Source organism: Cibotium barometz, chromosome 10, assembly GCF_041138505.1.
Source record: "Cibotium barometz isolate CiBa-2024 chromosome 10, ASM4113850v1, whole genome shotgun sequence".
Classification (NCBI taxonomy): Eukaryota; Viridiplantae; Streptophyta; class Polypodiopsida; order Cyatheales; family Cibotiaceae; genus Cibotium; species Cibotium barometz.
Genome location: NC_141055.1, coordinates 29,566,062 through 29,583,359, shown reverse-complemented (window position 1 = coordinate 29,583,359; position 17,298 = coordinate 29,566,062). Strand labels below are relative to the sequence as shown.

Genomic DNA, 17,298 nt, shown 5'->3' with positions numbered 1-17,298 from the left:
GGATCCATCCCCGTCGAGTCTCCAAAATTGCTCTATGTAGAACTCAGGTTTCGTTCCTATCTTTGATGATAACACCCAAGTCTGGTGTATGTGTAGGCCGAGTAGATCTAACCGGATGATCCGGTTGATCCTTGTTGTGAGAGGTCGAGGAATGTGGAGTCTATGTTGTACTGAAATGGGGGAAGATGATCCATTTGCGATATATGTGCATGAAACCATTCAACTACCTTCAAGTACCATACCTGCTCTAGTAAGGGTGGCGGTTGTCTTCCTAGTGAGATGGAGGGCAGTCTGGCCTGTCTCTCCCACTCCCTCTCCCTCTCATGATACAATTTCATAGAAGACTCTAGTGATGTTGAGGGAGACAGTCTCTGTCCAGCGAGTATACATGCTGAATATAAGTAATGGTTTGGAAGAGAGCATCTATGACGTCTAACTCTGCATATATTCTGTCATGGGACACCGACGGCTTACTCCTAATCATGGGTGACATCGTCAGCACTTGAAGCCTATCAATACTCCTTCACACATCCTCCCCTAAAAATGTGCGTGGAAGCAGTGTCTCTCCAAACCGGCCAGGGAGATATGCCCTCGTGCTAATCTGGAAACAGAGTCATATTGTACACGGCGCTTGTAAATGTGACTCCAAGGTATACATATCTTGGCACAATCTCCACTCGCCCCCCTCTGAATAGGAAGGATAGGTGTGAGGGGGGTTGGTGTTAAATACCATCACTTTCGTTTTGCCCAAATTGACCATAAGGTCTATCCCCCTGTAGAATCTGTCTAGAGCTGCGAGCATCTAGGTGTTTTCGCAGTCTCTCCTCTGAATGTGATATGAGGACGATGTCATTGGCATGTAACAATATGGCCACCAGTGTTCGGGCCAAAGGTGATCCTGTACCTCCATAGCTATCCACAAAGGATGCAATCTCATCATGCATCCTCCTTGGGGGAAATCCCTGCTTTCAAGCCTGTCAATGGTACATGCAGGGCTCGGATCCGCCTAAGTTTCTCCAAGAGAGAGAGAGAGAAATGAAATGAAATGAAATGATATATTAACGTCTTCAAAAGGCCAAAATGACCTATGAGACCAAAAAGGTTACAACAATTGGTGGATCTGATACAATGTCTGTGTAAGAAAAGCTAAAAACAACTAACTGAAACTGAAATAACTGTGAGGAAAGTACGGTACTAGGAGCATGCTATAAAGTATTTACGTCTTACAAAAGGCCTGATGGACCTATGAGACAAAAGATGATTACAAGTATCCATAGAATATCATCGTCATGGAAAACTGAACCAAAACTGAAACTGAAACTGAAACTGGAAACCTAGTAACTGAGAGCTGAGGTAAATGCACAGAACAAACGGGGAGCATGCTATAAAGTATACAAGAATGATCATAATGCACTCTATCCCAAATCTATGGGGAGAATATATCACCTTGTTAGGCCAAATATGGCCTTTGAGACCAGATCATACAAGTGCATGTGCATGCATGTGCGGGTTTGGGCCTGCTTTGTGGATTTCCGCAAAGATTTTGATTCGGTCCCTCATCCCGCCTCATTGGATGCTTGCAAGAGTTCCAACTACCACATGATGCGATTTTGGCTGTATGCGGCGGTAACGGGCCAAGTACACGCGTGTGGCGGTTTCTTAGGAGATATGTAGCACTATTGGGGGGGCACATTCGACACTCGGTCACATCTTCACACTCAGAGCCATCATTGAGGAAGGAAAGGCATCCAATAAGAAGATTTACTGCTGCTTTGTGGATATCTGCAAGGTGTTTGACACGGTGCCCTGCACCCACATAATACACGACATGTGAGTACCTTCTGAGATGACGTGGAGCTTGATTTCTCTATACAAGTCCATCATTGGACGAGTTAAGAGTGCCTGGTGGGATGTCAGCTGAGATCTCTAGCACAATTGGGGTGAAGCAGGGCTGCCCGCTCTCTCTGACTTTGTTTGGCTTATACATTGATGAAATCGCAGACTTCATTGACAGCTTCGGTGGACCGGGCGGAAGCTTGGGTGGCACACTCAGCGGGACCTAACGATCAACCTTGGCAAGAGCAAGGTGATGGTCTTCCACACCTCAGGGACCACAGCTTCACATACATGGGAGATCCAGTCGATATTGTTACCTCATACACCTACCTTGGAGTGATACTCAGTGGGCCCAAGTACATGTTACCGGCAGCAGATGCCCGCCTGACCCGAGGGTATGCAACATTGGCCTTGCTTGAGTGGGAGTGCTACCAGGCACACTTCTAGGAGCCCAAGACAAAGCTCTGGCTGTTTGGCACACTAGTCACACCCACATTGATGTACCTCCATCTAGCCATGGAGTCTTCACGGCTCCTAGCAGAAAAAGGGCATGACACTTGGTTTGCAAAAGTCTCTGTTGTATGGTTCACATCACATGGTATATCGATCGACCACCTCCCACCACTATAGTATGACCTCGCCTCCCCTCTCCTACAGATCACACATGGAGAGATCAACCGGCTCAGACTGGAGAGCTACAAAAGTGAAGAGAAAGCACAGGATTTGCAGTTTATGCCACAAGGAGGTGGAGATAGAGGAGTACTATGTCTGTCGATGCCCAATATACTATGAGATTCGGGGGAGATTCCATTTCCTCTTCCGAGAGGACTTCGGTCCACTCTCCAGGATTATGGACTTCTTAGACCAGAGATGCCTTGGTATGTTTCAACTTGAGATGGGCAGACAGTGGAGGATCCTCTCTAGAGACCCTAGAGGATCCTCTCTAGAGACACTGGAGGATCCTCTCTAGAGACCCTAGGCCTCATGTGCCACCCTTTCCAAACAGGGGACTATCACCACCTTCTTCAGAGACAGAGGGGACAAGAGTACTAGTGATGCACCCGCCAAAGCCATCCCACTGAGAGGAGTCACGTGGGAGCGAGCCGATGTTCTACATGGACCACTACCAAGGAGAGGCGCACCGTATGGAGCTCTGTACATTACTTCATCTATCACTTCACTCTATCATTGTATCCAGCTGTTGTTGGGAATCAAGGTCTTACCTGTGTGTGAACCCACTCCTATGAGTGAGGAAGTATGTGTGTGTGTTTGTGTGCGCGAACCACCTCTTAAAGGAGTATAATATCTAGATATTTTTGTGTGTGATGTGACATAAGCAGTGATGCTAGGAGGAGAGCCTTTGTACTTATAAAAGGTACATGTACTTCATTGAAAATTTTTCAAGCAACTATCACATCATTGAGTCATGTTCAACTCTCTCTTGAGCATTGTGTTCTCTCTCTAAACTCTCTCTTGTTTATCTTTGTTAATCAAATCCCATGATGATGTTCTAGTTCTAGCCCCCATACTTAATCGAAGCCTTTATCTCAAATTCCCCAGCATTTTTCAAGCATTGGAGAGTTGCTACAGCCTCCTTTAGCATCAGATTAAAAAAGTCCTAATTTTTGAAAAACCCTAAATTTTCCCTAGGAATGAGATGAAAAATCAACTTTATGTAATGATTCAACCTTTGAGCCACCAAATGAGTAGGCCAAGTTGGTATCAAGGGGAGGTGATGATAAATGTGCTGCAACAAAGCCAATGAGGTGGTAGCTCAAGTGGTGAGATGCTTCTCTTGGGATTGGGAGGTTCTAGGTTCAAACCCCCACTAGGTGCTCCCTCGGCAGCATCGCCTATGGGTGGAAAAAAGCACCTACGGGCGGTGAAAAACGGTACCTATGGGAGGATCTTGGACCTAAGGCCAGTCAAAAAATGTGCTGCACAAATGTGTGTTTCTCTGTGTCAAAGATCTGTCTTTATGTCTAGATATGTGTTTGTGTTTTGTATGTTAGACCAAGTTGTGTTTTGTGTTCTAGATCAAGTGTTTATCATGGTTGTAACCATCTCTCATCACCTTATGATGTGGGCCATGTGGATTGTGTGCACCACTAGAGGCATGTGAAACAAGACTACGGGTCCTGATTTATTCTTGCAACAACGGCAGAGAGAGCCCTTGAGGGGGGTTTGTTGGAAGCAAGGCCTTATCTCTGTGGCTGTTATGGTCAGCGTGTACTTGATCTTAGTGTGTGTGTACTTGGTCAACATTGTGTGGTATTGTTAAGTTGTGTATTGTGAGTGAGTCACCTAATCATGTGTGTACTCTACCCTTGGGACCCCATAACTGGCATGAGAAACAAGAGCCATGAGCCCAGATTTATCCTTGACACAATACAAGATAATCCCTTGAGGGGGGGATTGCTAGGAATCAAGGTCGTACCTGTGTGTGTGAACCCACTCTTGAGTGAGGAAGTATGTGTGTTTGTGTGTGTGAACCACCTCTTAGAGGGGTATAAATAATATCTAGATATTTTTGTGTGTGATGTGACATAAGTAGTGATGTCAGGAGGAGAACCTTTGTGCTTATAAAAGTATATGTTCTTCAATGAAAATTTATCAAGCAAACTATCCTTGTTCAACTCTCTTGAGCATTGTGCTCTCTCTCTCAACTGTCTCTTGTTTCTCTCTGTTAATCAAATGCCATGATGATGTTCCAGTTCCAGCACCCATAGGTGGCTACCCTAGCTCAGCACTAAACCCTTCACCATCAGCTCCAGATACAAAACATTCTAAACCGCCATCACACCACTGTCCCACGTACTGTGACAGAAGGGGACCTCTCAGCTATACTCTGTAAACCCATGCTCCACATACTTGAGAGAGGTGTACCCTTTACTGGAGGTTGATGTGCCCCACATGCTTCATATTCTCAATGTACTCCATGATGTGACTCTCTTGTACTAGTGCTTATACCCCATGTACTTCCCCATGATGATCATTGTATCAACCTCTACTTTGAGAGAGCTATGTTTTTTGTACTTGTTTTGTTTTTCTTTTACATAATGAGACATACCATGTATCACTTTGGTCTTATAGACCCATTGGGTTTGTAGGAGACATTTAATATAACTTTCTTTCTTTCTCTCTCTCTTTCTTTGAGATCCCGAGAAACATACACATACACGTCACATGCTCAGGGTATCCTCCCACCACCTCAAGATAGAGAGAGGTCGAGCCGAGGATATCTCACAGGAGGAGAGGATCTGCAATGTACCACAGGAGAGGTAGACAATGAGATACACTGTATGTAGTACTAGAGGCAGCACGCTCTGAGAAAGGCCCAGCCTCGACGTGAGAGAGCCATCACAGATTTCTCCACTGTACAGGCATCCACATCAGAGCCCACCAACCATCAGCTTTGCGCCCCAAAGGAGTTCTTAGTGAGCGTGCCCAATTTATCCTATAGGCTAGCCCACCACCCATACCTGGCTTTGGCTTTGCACACCAAAGGAGTTCACCCATACCCGGCTTCGGCTTTGGCTTTGCACCCTTACATGCTAAACGCCCTTGATCCAAAGCACCACGACCCTCTATCCAACAGAGGCAGATCCAAGAAATTCTCCACCAATATGACATGCTCCCATCATAGAGGCATGACTTTCTTTCGGCCATCAGATCAGTTTGGGTATCGTCATTAGGTGATCACGGCATGTCTCACTCTACATAGGATCATCTGCTGATTACATGTACATACACTATTGCTAGATGTTTTCTTTTTGTTTTTTCTTTTATTTTTCCAAGGCTCGGTATATCCATGGTACCATTGTATCACTTTTGGTCTCATAGACATTAATATTAAATTTCTTTCTTTCACAGGCACAGGCACAGGCACAGGCACAGACACAGAGGACACACAACACACCCACACCCACCACTGCAGACGTTTATTCTTGTATGTTCACAGCATGAAATTATTTCTGACTGTGAAATTCACGATTAACCTACTTAATGTTTTTTCAACAACACGGAACTTATGGGTTAAAACCCTGCTCGCTTCAGCTGGGAGCAACACAATGAAGAAAAGATGAAAAACCCTTTCAAAAAAACAGACTGAAATTTGTTTCAGCAGTTTAGGACATTATCTTAATGTACTTAAAACTAAATTTTGTTTTTTCAACAACACAGAACTCATGGGTTTAAACCCTGCTCGCTTCAGCTGGGAGCAACACAATGAAGAAAAGATGAAAAACCCTTTCAAAAAAACAGACTGAAATTTGTTTCAGCAGTTTAGGACATTATCTTAATGTATTTGCTTTGTGGCTCTGATGCAGTTTCAAGCAGCCACACAGCGCATAAAGCAAGATCGATCAGCGGGTTTGAATGACAGTACCCATGCATGCAACAGAAGGCTGAAGGAAGTGAAGGCTCATGAGGAAGCCTGGTTATTGTACAAAACCATGGGGTTTTCAGATTGTGTATATTAGCAAGAGGGCTTGAACTTTATCACTTCCCTTTGTTACTAATGAATTGAATGCCAACTTTTTGTATTCTTCAAGGTATAATTAAATCAAAAGAATGGATAATATAATAAAGGGAGACACACCAGCACAGAACTAAACTTGTTTCATTTTCAATACAGAAATTGTGTTTACACTCACTTGAAAGAATACAATACACACACGCGGGTGGGGAGGGGTGGTGCGCGCGTGTCGGCACACGTGTGTGTGTGTGTGTGTGTGTGTGTGTGTGTGTGTGTGTGTGAGAGAGAGAGAGAAAGAAAGAAAGATATATTAACGTCTACAAGAGGCCAAAGTGGCCTATGAGAGAAAGAGAGAGAATTGAACCTTGAATCATTTGAACACGAAGCAATCACAAAATGAACAATGTGTTTGAGTTCAGCAATAATATGTGATTGATTACATATGAGCATAAGGTTCTTTTTATTGTTGTTCAATATGCAAGTGTAACCAAGTGCAGGCATGCATGATCCTAACAAATTTTATTGAAGACACTGAAAATGTTTTTCTTGGTTTAAATGGTAGGCCTTCGGTGTTGATTTACTACACAAAGCTATGATATGTTTAATTTACACGATAAATTTATGGTTGTTTGGACATCCCCAATCCTGGAGACCCAGATCCACAGCTCCAGATCTGGGACTTGCTTCGACGAGACAGAGGCACACTCACCAGTAGTGGACATTGTAGCCAAATACTCGGTCCATGAGCAGGATGACACATGAGTTCGGACATGTGAGGTTCTTTTGCTACCTACTATGGTAGATGTGAGCCTACATAGTTTGTTGGCTCTATATTTTCCTTTTGATAGTGTTTTTCGTGTTGTCTTGACATCCAGTCAACCCACGGATCACAAATAACATTTTTCAGACTTTAGACCCTTCAGGTCGTTCATAGATGTTAATTACACCTCTCTCTCTCTCTCTCTCTCTCTCTCTCACACACACACACACACACGTGCGTGATTGCAGTAGAGAATTTCCATAGCATCATGATTGCCTTAAGAGACACATTTCCATAAGGTTTTGAAAAATTTTGCTTGGACTTACGCAATCTTTCATGGCCCTTGACTGCAGCTTCAAACTCCTAAGAAGTAAAAGGCATGTCCAGAAGAGTAGCAAGAGAGCAAGTAACGGTAGCCTCCCTTGCACTAGAAATGGTTTGCCTGCAGTGAAAAGACTCAGGAACCTGGGGATCGAGAAAAGATACTGGGATAATACCCTCTAACAAAGGAGATATTTTCGTCCTCACAGCAACAAGTAGTGGAGTTCCACTTTTAACAGGGGAGGAATCAAGTCTGATTTGGCCTTTAGCATGGAGAAGGCCGCCTTGTTAGGCCTGCATTTCTTCTAACCCACCACTCCCTAGTGCACAATTTAAGATTATCATACTATTCACTTTTTAGCAAAAGCAACTGCAATGCATTCTGTGTTCTGCAATCGTCACTCTATGATCTGCAATTGCCTGATCTAGGACTGGCATGTGATCTGACTCAACTCTGCTCACAATCCAACTGCATGCAAAAGCAACTTCATGCATTCTATAATCTGCAATCGTCTCTCTGCATGCATGCAGTTTCTTTTGCCAACTAGACAGTCCTGCATGACACCTTCTGTTGTGTATGCTGGTGTTAGCTATTTTTGCTTCCTTGAGCTTTGCCTCCTACATCTGTGCTTTGGCCATGTGGGGCTGAAGAAGCTGGATTGTGTACACAATAAGCTCGGCACACCCCTCTTCCACTTTCGGATTTGGCACTGTTGCATATATGGTCTATTACATCCCCTTCATCGAGCAACCGGATGGGCAACCGGGTGGTCAACCTTGCATTCTCTGATAACTTTGTGACCTTGCTTACTATTTGCAGTGTAGAGAAGGTGGAAACAAACACTTCGGAGAGGATGACCCTTGGCTAAGGAGGTGGGGTTTGTTTTGTTCATGGCTCTTGGACTGCAGGCTATGTGGCTACTCAGGGACCTTTCCCATCTCCTGGCCGTGCTCTTTCTCCTTGCCCTTGTCCTTGTCCTTGTTCTTCTTTGTTTCTTTCTCCTTTTTGACTTCTATGTCTTTCAATCTCGGAGCCTGACTCCATAGTAATATTACCACATTTGTATGTGATAAACTTCTGCTTCTTTTGACTCAGGTTCTCATTGTTGCCCCCCCTCATGTGTTCTCTTCTTGTCTTTCTTTGAGCTAGTAGGGGTCTTAGGAGGTGCTCCTACTCCTGCGGCAGTTAGTGGTGGCAGTAACTTATCTATGGCATTCATGACCTGATATATTACCCTGGTCACTGGTGAGAAGTCGGGCAATCCCTAAGTAAGGGTCTTTTGAATTCTTCACTGAAAGGCCTCTTTATTTCTACATGTATCAATTCTGCCCAATTTCCCTCTGCCTGATTGGGATTCTGGCAAAGGTGTGCCCTGTTAAACCTGGTTAGAAACCCAACATCCACTTGGGTGGTCCTGTGGGGCTTATAGAAAGGAGGTATGTGTCAAACAATCTGCAAGGGCATAATGAGATGCGGTAGGATCACATCCTACCAGTGTGACTTAGGCATGTCAAACTTGAAGCACACAGCCTTCAGTGCCAGCCTGTTTAAGTCCCTTTCTTTGGCAACCAACTAGCAGGTTGAAAGCTGCCTGACCAGTTTTCATGTCGGCTTTATGACATGCATTTCGTCACCTGCATTTTCCAATGGGGTTGGATAACCATTCACTCACTATGATTGTTATAACAGCATATGGCTTGGTAGCATCCGATAAAGTCAATTCCCCATGAAGGCAATTCAAAAAAAGGGAACAACCCAATCTTTTACAACAATTGTTTTGTGTGCTGATCCTCCAATGCTCGTTTTTTGCACTCTGGGGGAAGGCATAGTACATGCATATTTTGTGAAGGCGAGGGGGTCCCATAAATGGAATTTGGGGACTGCTCCGCCCCCACAGACTTTATTTAGGCTTGCGAACTCTAGATAGCTTTCCCAAGCTTCATAGAGTTCTAACATTGTATGGTTCATATAGGGGTCCTTGGCTCTCTTCCACCAGCCTTTTGCCTTTTCCCTTGCTTGAGGTTCTAGCAGTCATTTCTGTTTTCTAGCCTTTCAAGGCACACAAGGCAATTTGCTGCAATTCCCAAGTAGCTCTACAAAGCTCTTCTTGTCACTTATCTGTCAAGCCAAGGTATTCATTGTTTGCCAATCATGGCTATCCTCAATAATGCATACAACTTTCAATTGTGGTACCTATTTGTGTCCAAGGCAAACAGCATCTCAATTAGTGTAATCACACACTGTCAGACCCGCAAACAATTTCAGGATCTTGCAAAAGCAATTGCATGCATTCTATAATCTGCAATCGTCGCTCTATGATCTGCAATTTCCTGATCTAGGAGTGGCATGTGTTCTGACTCAACTCCGCTCACAATCCAAGATGACACAATCTCTCTGCTCATCACAACGATCTGACCTGGGTAATCCAGTAGCACACAATCTGAGAGTCGCATGATTAGACTGCTCAACGATCTGTCTACACTGTGCTTGTATAGTCTTATGGCCACCAATAAAAATCGAGAGAGTTGGCCTTACACTAGTTCTCTATCTGCTCTTCTCTGACAAACACCCCCTTGTGCTCTGTGCTCAGGCACTTGCACTCTGCTCTGAGAAACATAGCCTTTTGTGTGTGCTCAGGCACTTGCACTCTAATTTGCCCTAACCTACAGTAGTTGCATACATTGATACACGGCATATGCGGCACGAGGCCCTAAACAGGTTGCTGAAAGCTTGGCCATCGGGGCCTCAGATTTATTTGCCACAGGGTCGGTGGGCAAGGGCGGGCAGTCGAATCAGCCAATCGATGCCGTTGATCGCGGACCGGCGGCATAGTAATCTCGGACCAGAGAGTGATCTCGGGCCGCAGCGGCAAATAGAATAAATAGTGTAATCAGTGACATTCATTCCTTTGATTCTAAAATTTAAAAAAAATGACCAAGAATTGTATCACCTAATTAGTTCTTATTGAATGCACTCTCAGAAAGTAATCTCGGCATGTAGTAATCTCCGGATATGCAGTAATCTTGGATGATGAAAGTTGATCCTGATTTTTTGTGATTTTTTTCCATCTTTTCTCTCTCTCTCTCTCTCTCTCGGCCATGGCTTGAATTTTTGACCTCCTCTTGTCACTCGATTCGAGATCAACCTACTATTGAGGTTTTTTTTTCCACCGTTCTTGACATGTTGCTCAAATGTCCTTGTCTAAGGAAAGATTGCATATAGAAAGAGTCTCTCTTCTTGATCGTACTATCTACAGGTATTTCATGATTGCTCAAGAAATCTCTTTGTTATCATACCAAGTTTGCAATCAAGGTACAATTTTCGTACAATCTTGCCTCTTTTTCTTTGTTCCAATAAGTATGATAAGCATTATAATCAGCATGATGTAGCTACGGTTTCAAAGGACGATTGGGCATCAATGTGCATGGAGGCTTCGGTATTGCAACAACAACAAAAGGCAGTAATGTCCTCGTGGATAGAATATCAAAGGAGTTCATTAACTTATCTAACATACTTCCTTGATGTAGGTGATCTATTGCCAGCCATACAATCCCTACACAGAAGAGTCAAAAGATAGACCATTCATCTTAATTATTCAAGATGAGTGGATGCTAGAAATGGCTATACGTTTCTCTCATAACAATTCATGGGCCATAGATAGCACTTTCAAGACAAAACGTCTTTAGATTACCTTTGTATGTTGCAATGTTACCAAACCAGCTTGGTGTTGGCATATCAGTATGGTTCATGATGTGCACATGTGATCTAGGTTCTCATCATGAAGGCATTGCCTTAGAGATCACATTCGCAAAACAAAGATTTTCTCAAGAATGAGTCTTGTCTGTCCTACCGCTCGTCATTAATAAGTCGCAACAAGAACTGCAATCTATACTAAAGGTGGTGTAAATGAATATCCTTATTGTTGGATCCTTGAGGAGAGTGAAGCTAGACGCCACGTTGCATGTCATGTTTTACTATGTTGGTTCCACACTAAGAAGACATGGGTTGAGAACCTACTTCTACAAGTAAGGACATGTCCCTTTTCAAATGCATTATTTAAATTTTTGTATACATTGATCTTCTCATTAAAATAGATTTTAAAATTTATGTACATTGATTGTGCTTTCAGGTTCCGATGGAGACAAGGGATGATATATATACATCAATGTCCAATCTCATGCATAGTGTAACAGAAGATAATTTTGAGACAAGGTACCAACAAATTTTGCAAACATACTCAGCACAAGACAATGTGGTCCACTATGTCACAAATGGTTGGTGTGAGCATAATTGCATATGGAGAAGGTGGCCAAAATTTGAACGGCTTTTCAACTATGGAAATGTTGATACAACAAATTTGGTGGAGCAATTATGGCAATATATCAAATACACACACTTGGATGCTCATATCAATCGATCTATTGTAGAGATTTTACATGCACTTATTAGGGATTCAAAGACTCGTAATCGCATTACTAAGGTTCTTTAAACAAAATCAAGAAATATGTAATTTTGTGTATCGAATTTTGTAATTTTGTTGCCATTTACAATTGGCATATGTTAACCTTGACCCTCTTAAGCAAAAATAGCTTTGTGCTTGTCTAAGATGTAATTTCTCATTCTCATATGATAGTTGATTTTGGTCGATTTAGCATTCGTGGGAATCAACGAGTGAGATTGCTTCAAGGAGAGAAGATCTTGCAACGATATTGAAATGATTCATTTTGTTTGGAAATTGTGAATGAAATGACATTGTTGTTCAAGATAAAAAGTAGTACTCTAGGCTAATGGTACCATGTAAAGCATGTAAACCAACTATTGTGACTATCCATATTGGACCTTTGAGTGTAAACATCTCTATGGTATTTAGTTGATAGTGGAGAGACATTTTCCACACTTACAAGCTATTCTACCTACTGTGGATAATGTATATGAGGTGATAACCTCACCATTCATGCACCAACATGAGGTGCCCAATCAAGAAGAAGAGATAATCCAATGCATACAATAGATCAAAGATATCCGCATTAGCATCCAAGAGCAAATGCCCAAGCTTGGTCTCAAAGATGAGGAGATCATCTTGCAATAATTAAAAGTGTCGAGAGATGCCATTTCATCTTTGGTGGCTCCAATCCAAATTTAAATGCCCTCTTGAGGGACTGTATGTCAAATTTAAGCCCATGTAACACAAACACGACTTGGGCATGGTGTTTCGCAAGCAAATGTAGAATTGGCACAACCTATGCGTGAAGAAGGAACCTCTACTCAACCCAATAAGCCAACCTATGTGTTAACCTATGACGGACATTGAGACGTACTATGTTTTACGTCATGTAATTCATTTAAGTATTCTGAGTCATGGGCCAGGCTTGTCGGCACCATAGGTAAAGGATAAAGGGATTGGGTGATCGCCGATGAGAGGCGCACCTTGAATATCAGCAGGATACGGGTTAGGATCGGCCGGCCATGTATGGGCGTCCATGTGTGAACGGCTAAGTCACCTATAAGAGTCAAATGTAACCCTAAAACTCTCATTCTCATGTGTTGAATACAAGAGTGCTCTTGCCTTATCTTCTTGGTTTCCTTCTCCTGCGTATGTGAGAGAGAGAGAGAGAGAGAGAGAGAGAGCGATCGAGCACTGTGTAGCGGCACGACGGCGGAGAGGCGGTAGAGCGGCGGCGGCTCCTCTTTCACTGTTGCGACGCGGGAATCCTTCACGGCAGTGGTTAGAGCAGTGAGTGACACACCCTTGCATTCTGTTTGAGCTTGCTTTCCTGATTGTATGCTTGCAGCCATTCGTGGCTCGCATACGGTGTTCGTCAAGTCCCCAGCTACGACTTGTGCGGAAAAGCGCACATTTTTGGCGCCGCTACCGGGGAAATGCCCTATACCAAGCTCTAGTTTGCAGCTCGGGCTGCTACGTGAAGTGAAATTTACACTGTAGGAAAGGTGACTGTGTGTTTGTTGTTGAGGTGTTTCGTATTTGCAATCTGTTTTTGCAATTTGTCTTCTGCAATTTTGCTTCTTTTGTTATTTTTTCGCTCCGAGTGTGGGCGTGCGTTCTGTTCTCTGGTTTTCTGCGTGAGGGGGGATCTCTGAATCCCCAGGCCTGCGCTGTGTGCGAACTGCGCTGCGGCCAAGTCTGAACCCTAGAAAGAAACCCTAGAAAACTTATCCCAAAAAAAATAAAAAAATAATTTTAAAAAAATAAAAAAATAATTAAATTTTTTTAAGAAAAAAACCAAACGTGTGGAGTGGAGAGGAAAGATTTTTTATTTAGAGAAAAAATTTTTAAAAAGAAAAACCCCCAATTGATCCCGACCCCGACCCCGGCCTCGGTCTTTTGATATATATATATAGGAGAGTGAGCCTCCATAGCTTTCTTTCAAGTGAGAGCTTATGGGAAGTTGAGCCCTATATGTAGCCCACTCTTCAAGGAGTGAAGTGAGCATGTGGGATAAAGCCTTCACCCTTTCCTCCACAAGCAAATAGGCCTTCGTCCCTTCCCCCACAAGGAAACAGACTGTTTTGAGGACTACAGAAGCTTTGGATAGGCGAACACGGTGCTGTAAAGCACACTAGGACCCTTTCAATGATACGCTCGTTTCGAGCTATCACACGCCCTAGTCCAGGCTCGACCATAAGTAAGGGAGTCAAAAACGGGTTAAAAACAATCTTAAAAACAAGTAAAAACGGGATGTGAAACACCTAAGAAACCACTTGTGTGGACTTCACGGGTAGTTATCAACGCCCGTAGGGTACCCATGTCACATGCATCTACGCTCTGGTCGGGTGCTAGAGTCTGAGACACTAGAAAGCGTTTCAGTTTACGCAGGCTCACACCATCCCTCCACGTTAGCATCTTGGCCTTCCGATGGAACCCAAGGAAGTGCAACCCAAGATCCACGAATAGCGAATAGTGACTCGTCCTCTGATTCAGAAGCCATGGAAGGGCACCCTACCAAGAATCTTGAGGAGACAAGCCAAAACATGCCAGTTTGGGTCCCACAACCCGGATCTAGCATGTTTAGTCGTCTAATAGAGACCTTTAGTAGAGCTACACGCTCTGAACATGCGACAAGCGAAGTAAATGAAGAAGGAGGGGTAGTGGATTCGCCATTCACATCTCATGTAGACCCTACCCTCCCAAAGAGTGTCCATGTGGATATTCTACCCACTTCGTTTAATGAGAGTCCTACTGAGCTACCACCTTCCGATGCGCCTCCTAAAGTAGAGGTCCCTAGAAGCCAATCCATAAGAAGTAACATTGCGTCCACTTCAAGAGAACCGTTTGGCACACCAAGTCTGGATGGGATATTTCTCAATGAAAATTGGGAATATGATCTACACACAGAGACTCTAACTGACATAGCTATACACGGGTTACACATACCATGTAGGTTGGTTAGAAGTCATACAATCTACATCTAGCGCCACTAATCTAGAGGAGCAACAACACATGATATGTGAGGTTATTCATAGAATTATCCAAATTGAGAGGCAAAATAGGGGAGTGAACCTAGTTTCCACTGGCCCTATGAGGTTTTTGGATACGGGCAAGGCCAAACAACCAACCCTATCACAATTGGAGACTCCCTCGGTGAGTCCCATAGACCCTTCGTATGTTGTTTCGCCTGGAGTCTCAATGTAGGTTGAGCCCACGAGCAGTAACTTTAGCTTTCCAACCCTGGCTCAACTTTCCAAATCCACAATGCCTACCCCAATGATGAGCATAGCGAAAAGTGCACCTGTTACCGCTGTAGTTAGTACGACGCCGCTACCTAGTGAAACAGTACCTACAACAGTGTGTGCCAGTGACTATCGACCTTATGTACCTATCGCTACTCATGCTCATGTAGCTCCTACGCCTCTTGGTATGCCAATGGCGTATGCTCCATGACCGCCTTATCACAACCCTTACCCAAGAGGAGCTAGGCCTAGTCACATATCATATCCTACGTCAGCTGCCTACATACCCAAACCAACGCCAACTCCTATCAACCAGGCTATCCCAGAAGTGCCTCCACCAGCTATGTCTGCTCACCTAGGTGATCTCGCAGCGTTTGCTCAGATGATCGGACGATCTATTGCGGAAAACATGCGGGGCATGCCTGAGAGAGAACCTAGAAGCAAGGCGGTACAAGTGGGCAAGCTCACTCAAAACTTCAATGGTAACGAAGATGTTAGGAAGCACATTGAAGTTTTTGAACACGTGTGTGATTCCTTGGAAGAGCACAACGAGCTGCATAAGTGTAAAGCCTTAGGCTTAACCTTGATTGGAAAAGCCGGAGATTGGTATCGAACCTTAAGGGTTGAAGAGCATACTCACTACCCCACTCTCAAGAGATTGTTCTTGAAAGAATACATACGTGAGGGTGTGCTTTGGGGAGTAGCATCTCAACTCCAAAAAGCTGAATGCGAGGAAGGGGAGTCAATGAGGGACTTTATTAGTCGATTGAAGCATCTAAATTCTTGCTGCACTCCCGATGAGCGCTTCAATAACAACCAACTGCTCGTCGATAGATTTATCCGAGGATTGCGCCACGAGGACATATACAATGGCCTAGTCATTAGAGATCTTACAACGTGGGAAAGCACTGCCAATGCAATCCAGTTAGAAGACAACTTGATGATTGCAGCTAAAGGTGTCTTCGGAGACAAAATCCGTTAGTTCACAAGTATCTGGGCACGAGCCAATGACGGTGAAACCTATTGCCAAGGAGCCCAAGATATCTGAAATATCTGTGAGACCGACCTTACTAAGGCTCTCCAAGAATACTTTAGGGGTAATCGAGCTCCCCAGAATAGCCATATGTACCCAAGGAGAGAGCAACAATGGTGTTCGGTTTGCTTAGGACCAAATAGCACGAGTGAATGTCCCACATTCAGAGTCAAATTCAATGGGAATTGCAATGCATGTGGTAAGTATGGCCATCAATCTAAGGATTGCCTAGTACTTAAGCGTATGTTAGCAAATCAGGCACCCCTAGCCTAGTCAAACACACCTCAAGTACCCACGCTGATGGCTACACCACCTGTTCAGCAACCGTCATAGCACATAGTTCCAAGGAACCCGAATGTAGTCCAGTCTGTGCAGTTACCACCGCCAGTGCTAGGACCACAACCTCCACATCCAAGGATTACCCCTATAAACCAGATGGGTTGTGAGTCACATAGTGCGTGTGGGGATTATGAAGAGGAGATAGACCCCACTGCTCCATATGGGATTGATACGTTTGAAATAATTCCCCAGTACTACATGGAGGATCATTTCGGGCAAGTCAAGCTTGTATATCAAGCGGCTGCTCTCGCCACAAGAGGGCAAAACCTTAATACCATGGCAGGGAGACCACCTCTTCAATGCTACGATTGTGGTGGACCGCATCGTGTAGCGGAGTGCCCTAATAGGCTACAGAAGATCGCTACTCATATGCAACCAAATCAAGGGAGCACATCGGGAATGCCGGTACTTACATGTAATCGTTGTGGCATAGATCATTTGATTGCTCAATGTCCACATAATCCTAATGCACCCAGGATTACACCATTGAATTTGGTTGAGGTCACCAACCAGACACGAGAAACCATACCTGTTGTACCCGCGAATGTAGTTACACGGTCAATGCTTCAAAATCAAAACTACATTCTCGAAGAGAGGGATACTGCATCAATTGCTCGAGCAAAGAAAAAGAAAACGCAACGGAAGAGATCGCTTAATGCCACGAGCTCCAAGCCTAGTTCAAAGACTAACATAGGAACAGGAGACGACCCCGTGTATATGAATGATCCTGAAGATGATTCTGATTCAATAGAAACCATGGGGACCAAAGCCACTACCTTAAGGGAGGAACCCACTCGGGAGCTCAACGAAGGAGAATCAAGCGAATACATAAATAAGAGGAA

General features: G+C 44.0%; 1 protein-coding gene across 2 annotated transcripts in view; it reads left to right on the top strand.

Moving 5' to 3' along the window:
* The window catches only part of LOC147634763 (uncharacterized), a 239,842-nt gene extending 233,354 nt beyond the window's left edge, over window positions 1-6,488 (top strand). For both annotated transcript variants that reach the window (XM_086803941.1, XM_086803942.1), the window contains exon 33: window positions 6,165-6,488. In XM_086803941.1, the coding sequence (XP_086660067.1) occupies window positions 6,165-6,317 (153 nt within the window). In that variant the 3' untranslated portion in view covers window positions 6,318-6,488. The remainder of the gene's footprint in view (window positions 1-6,164) is intronic.
* Window positions 6,489-17,298: the final 10,810 nt, after the last annotated feature.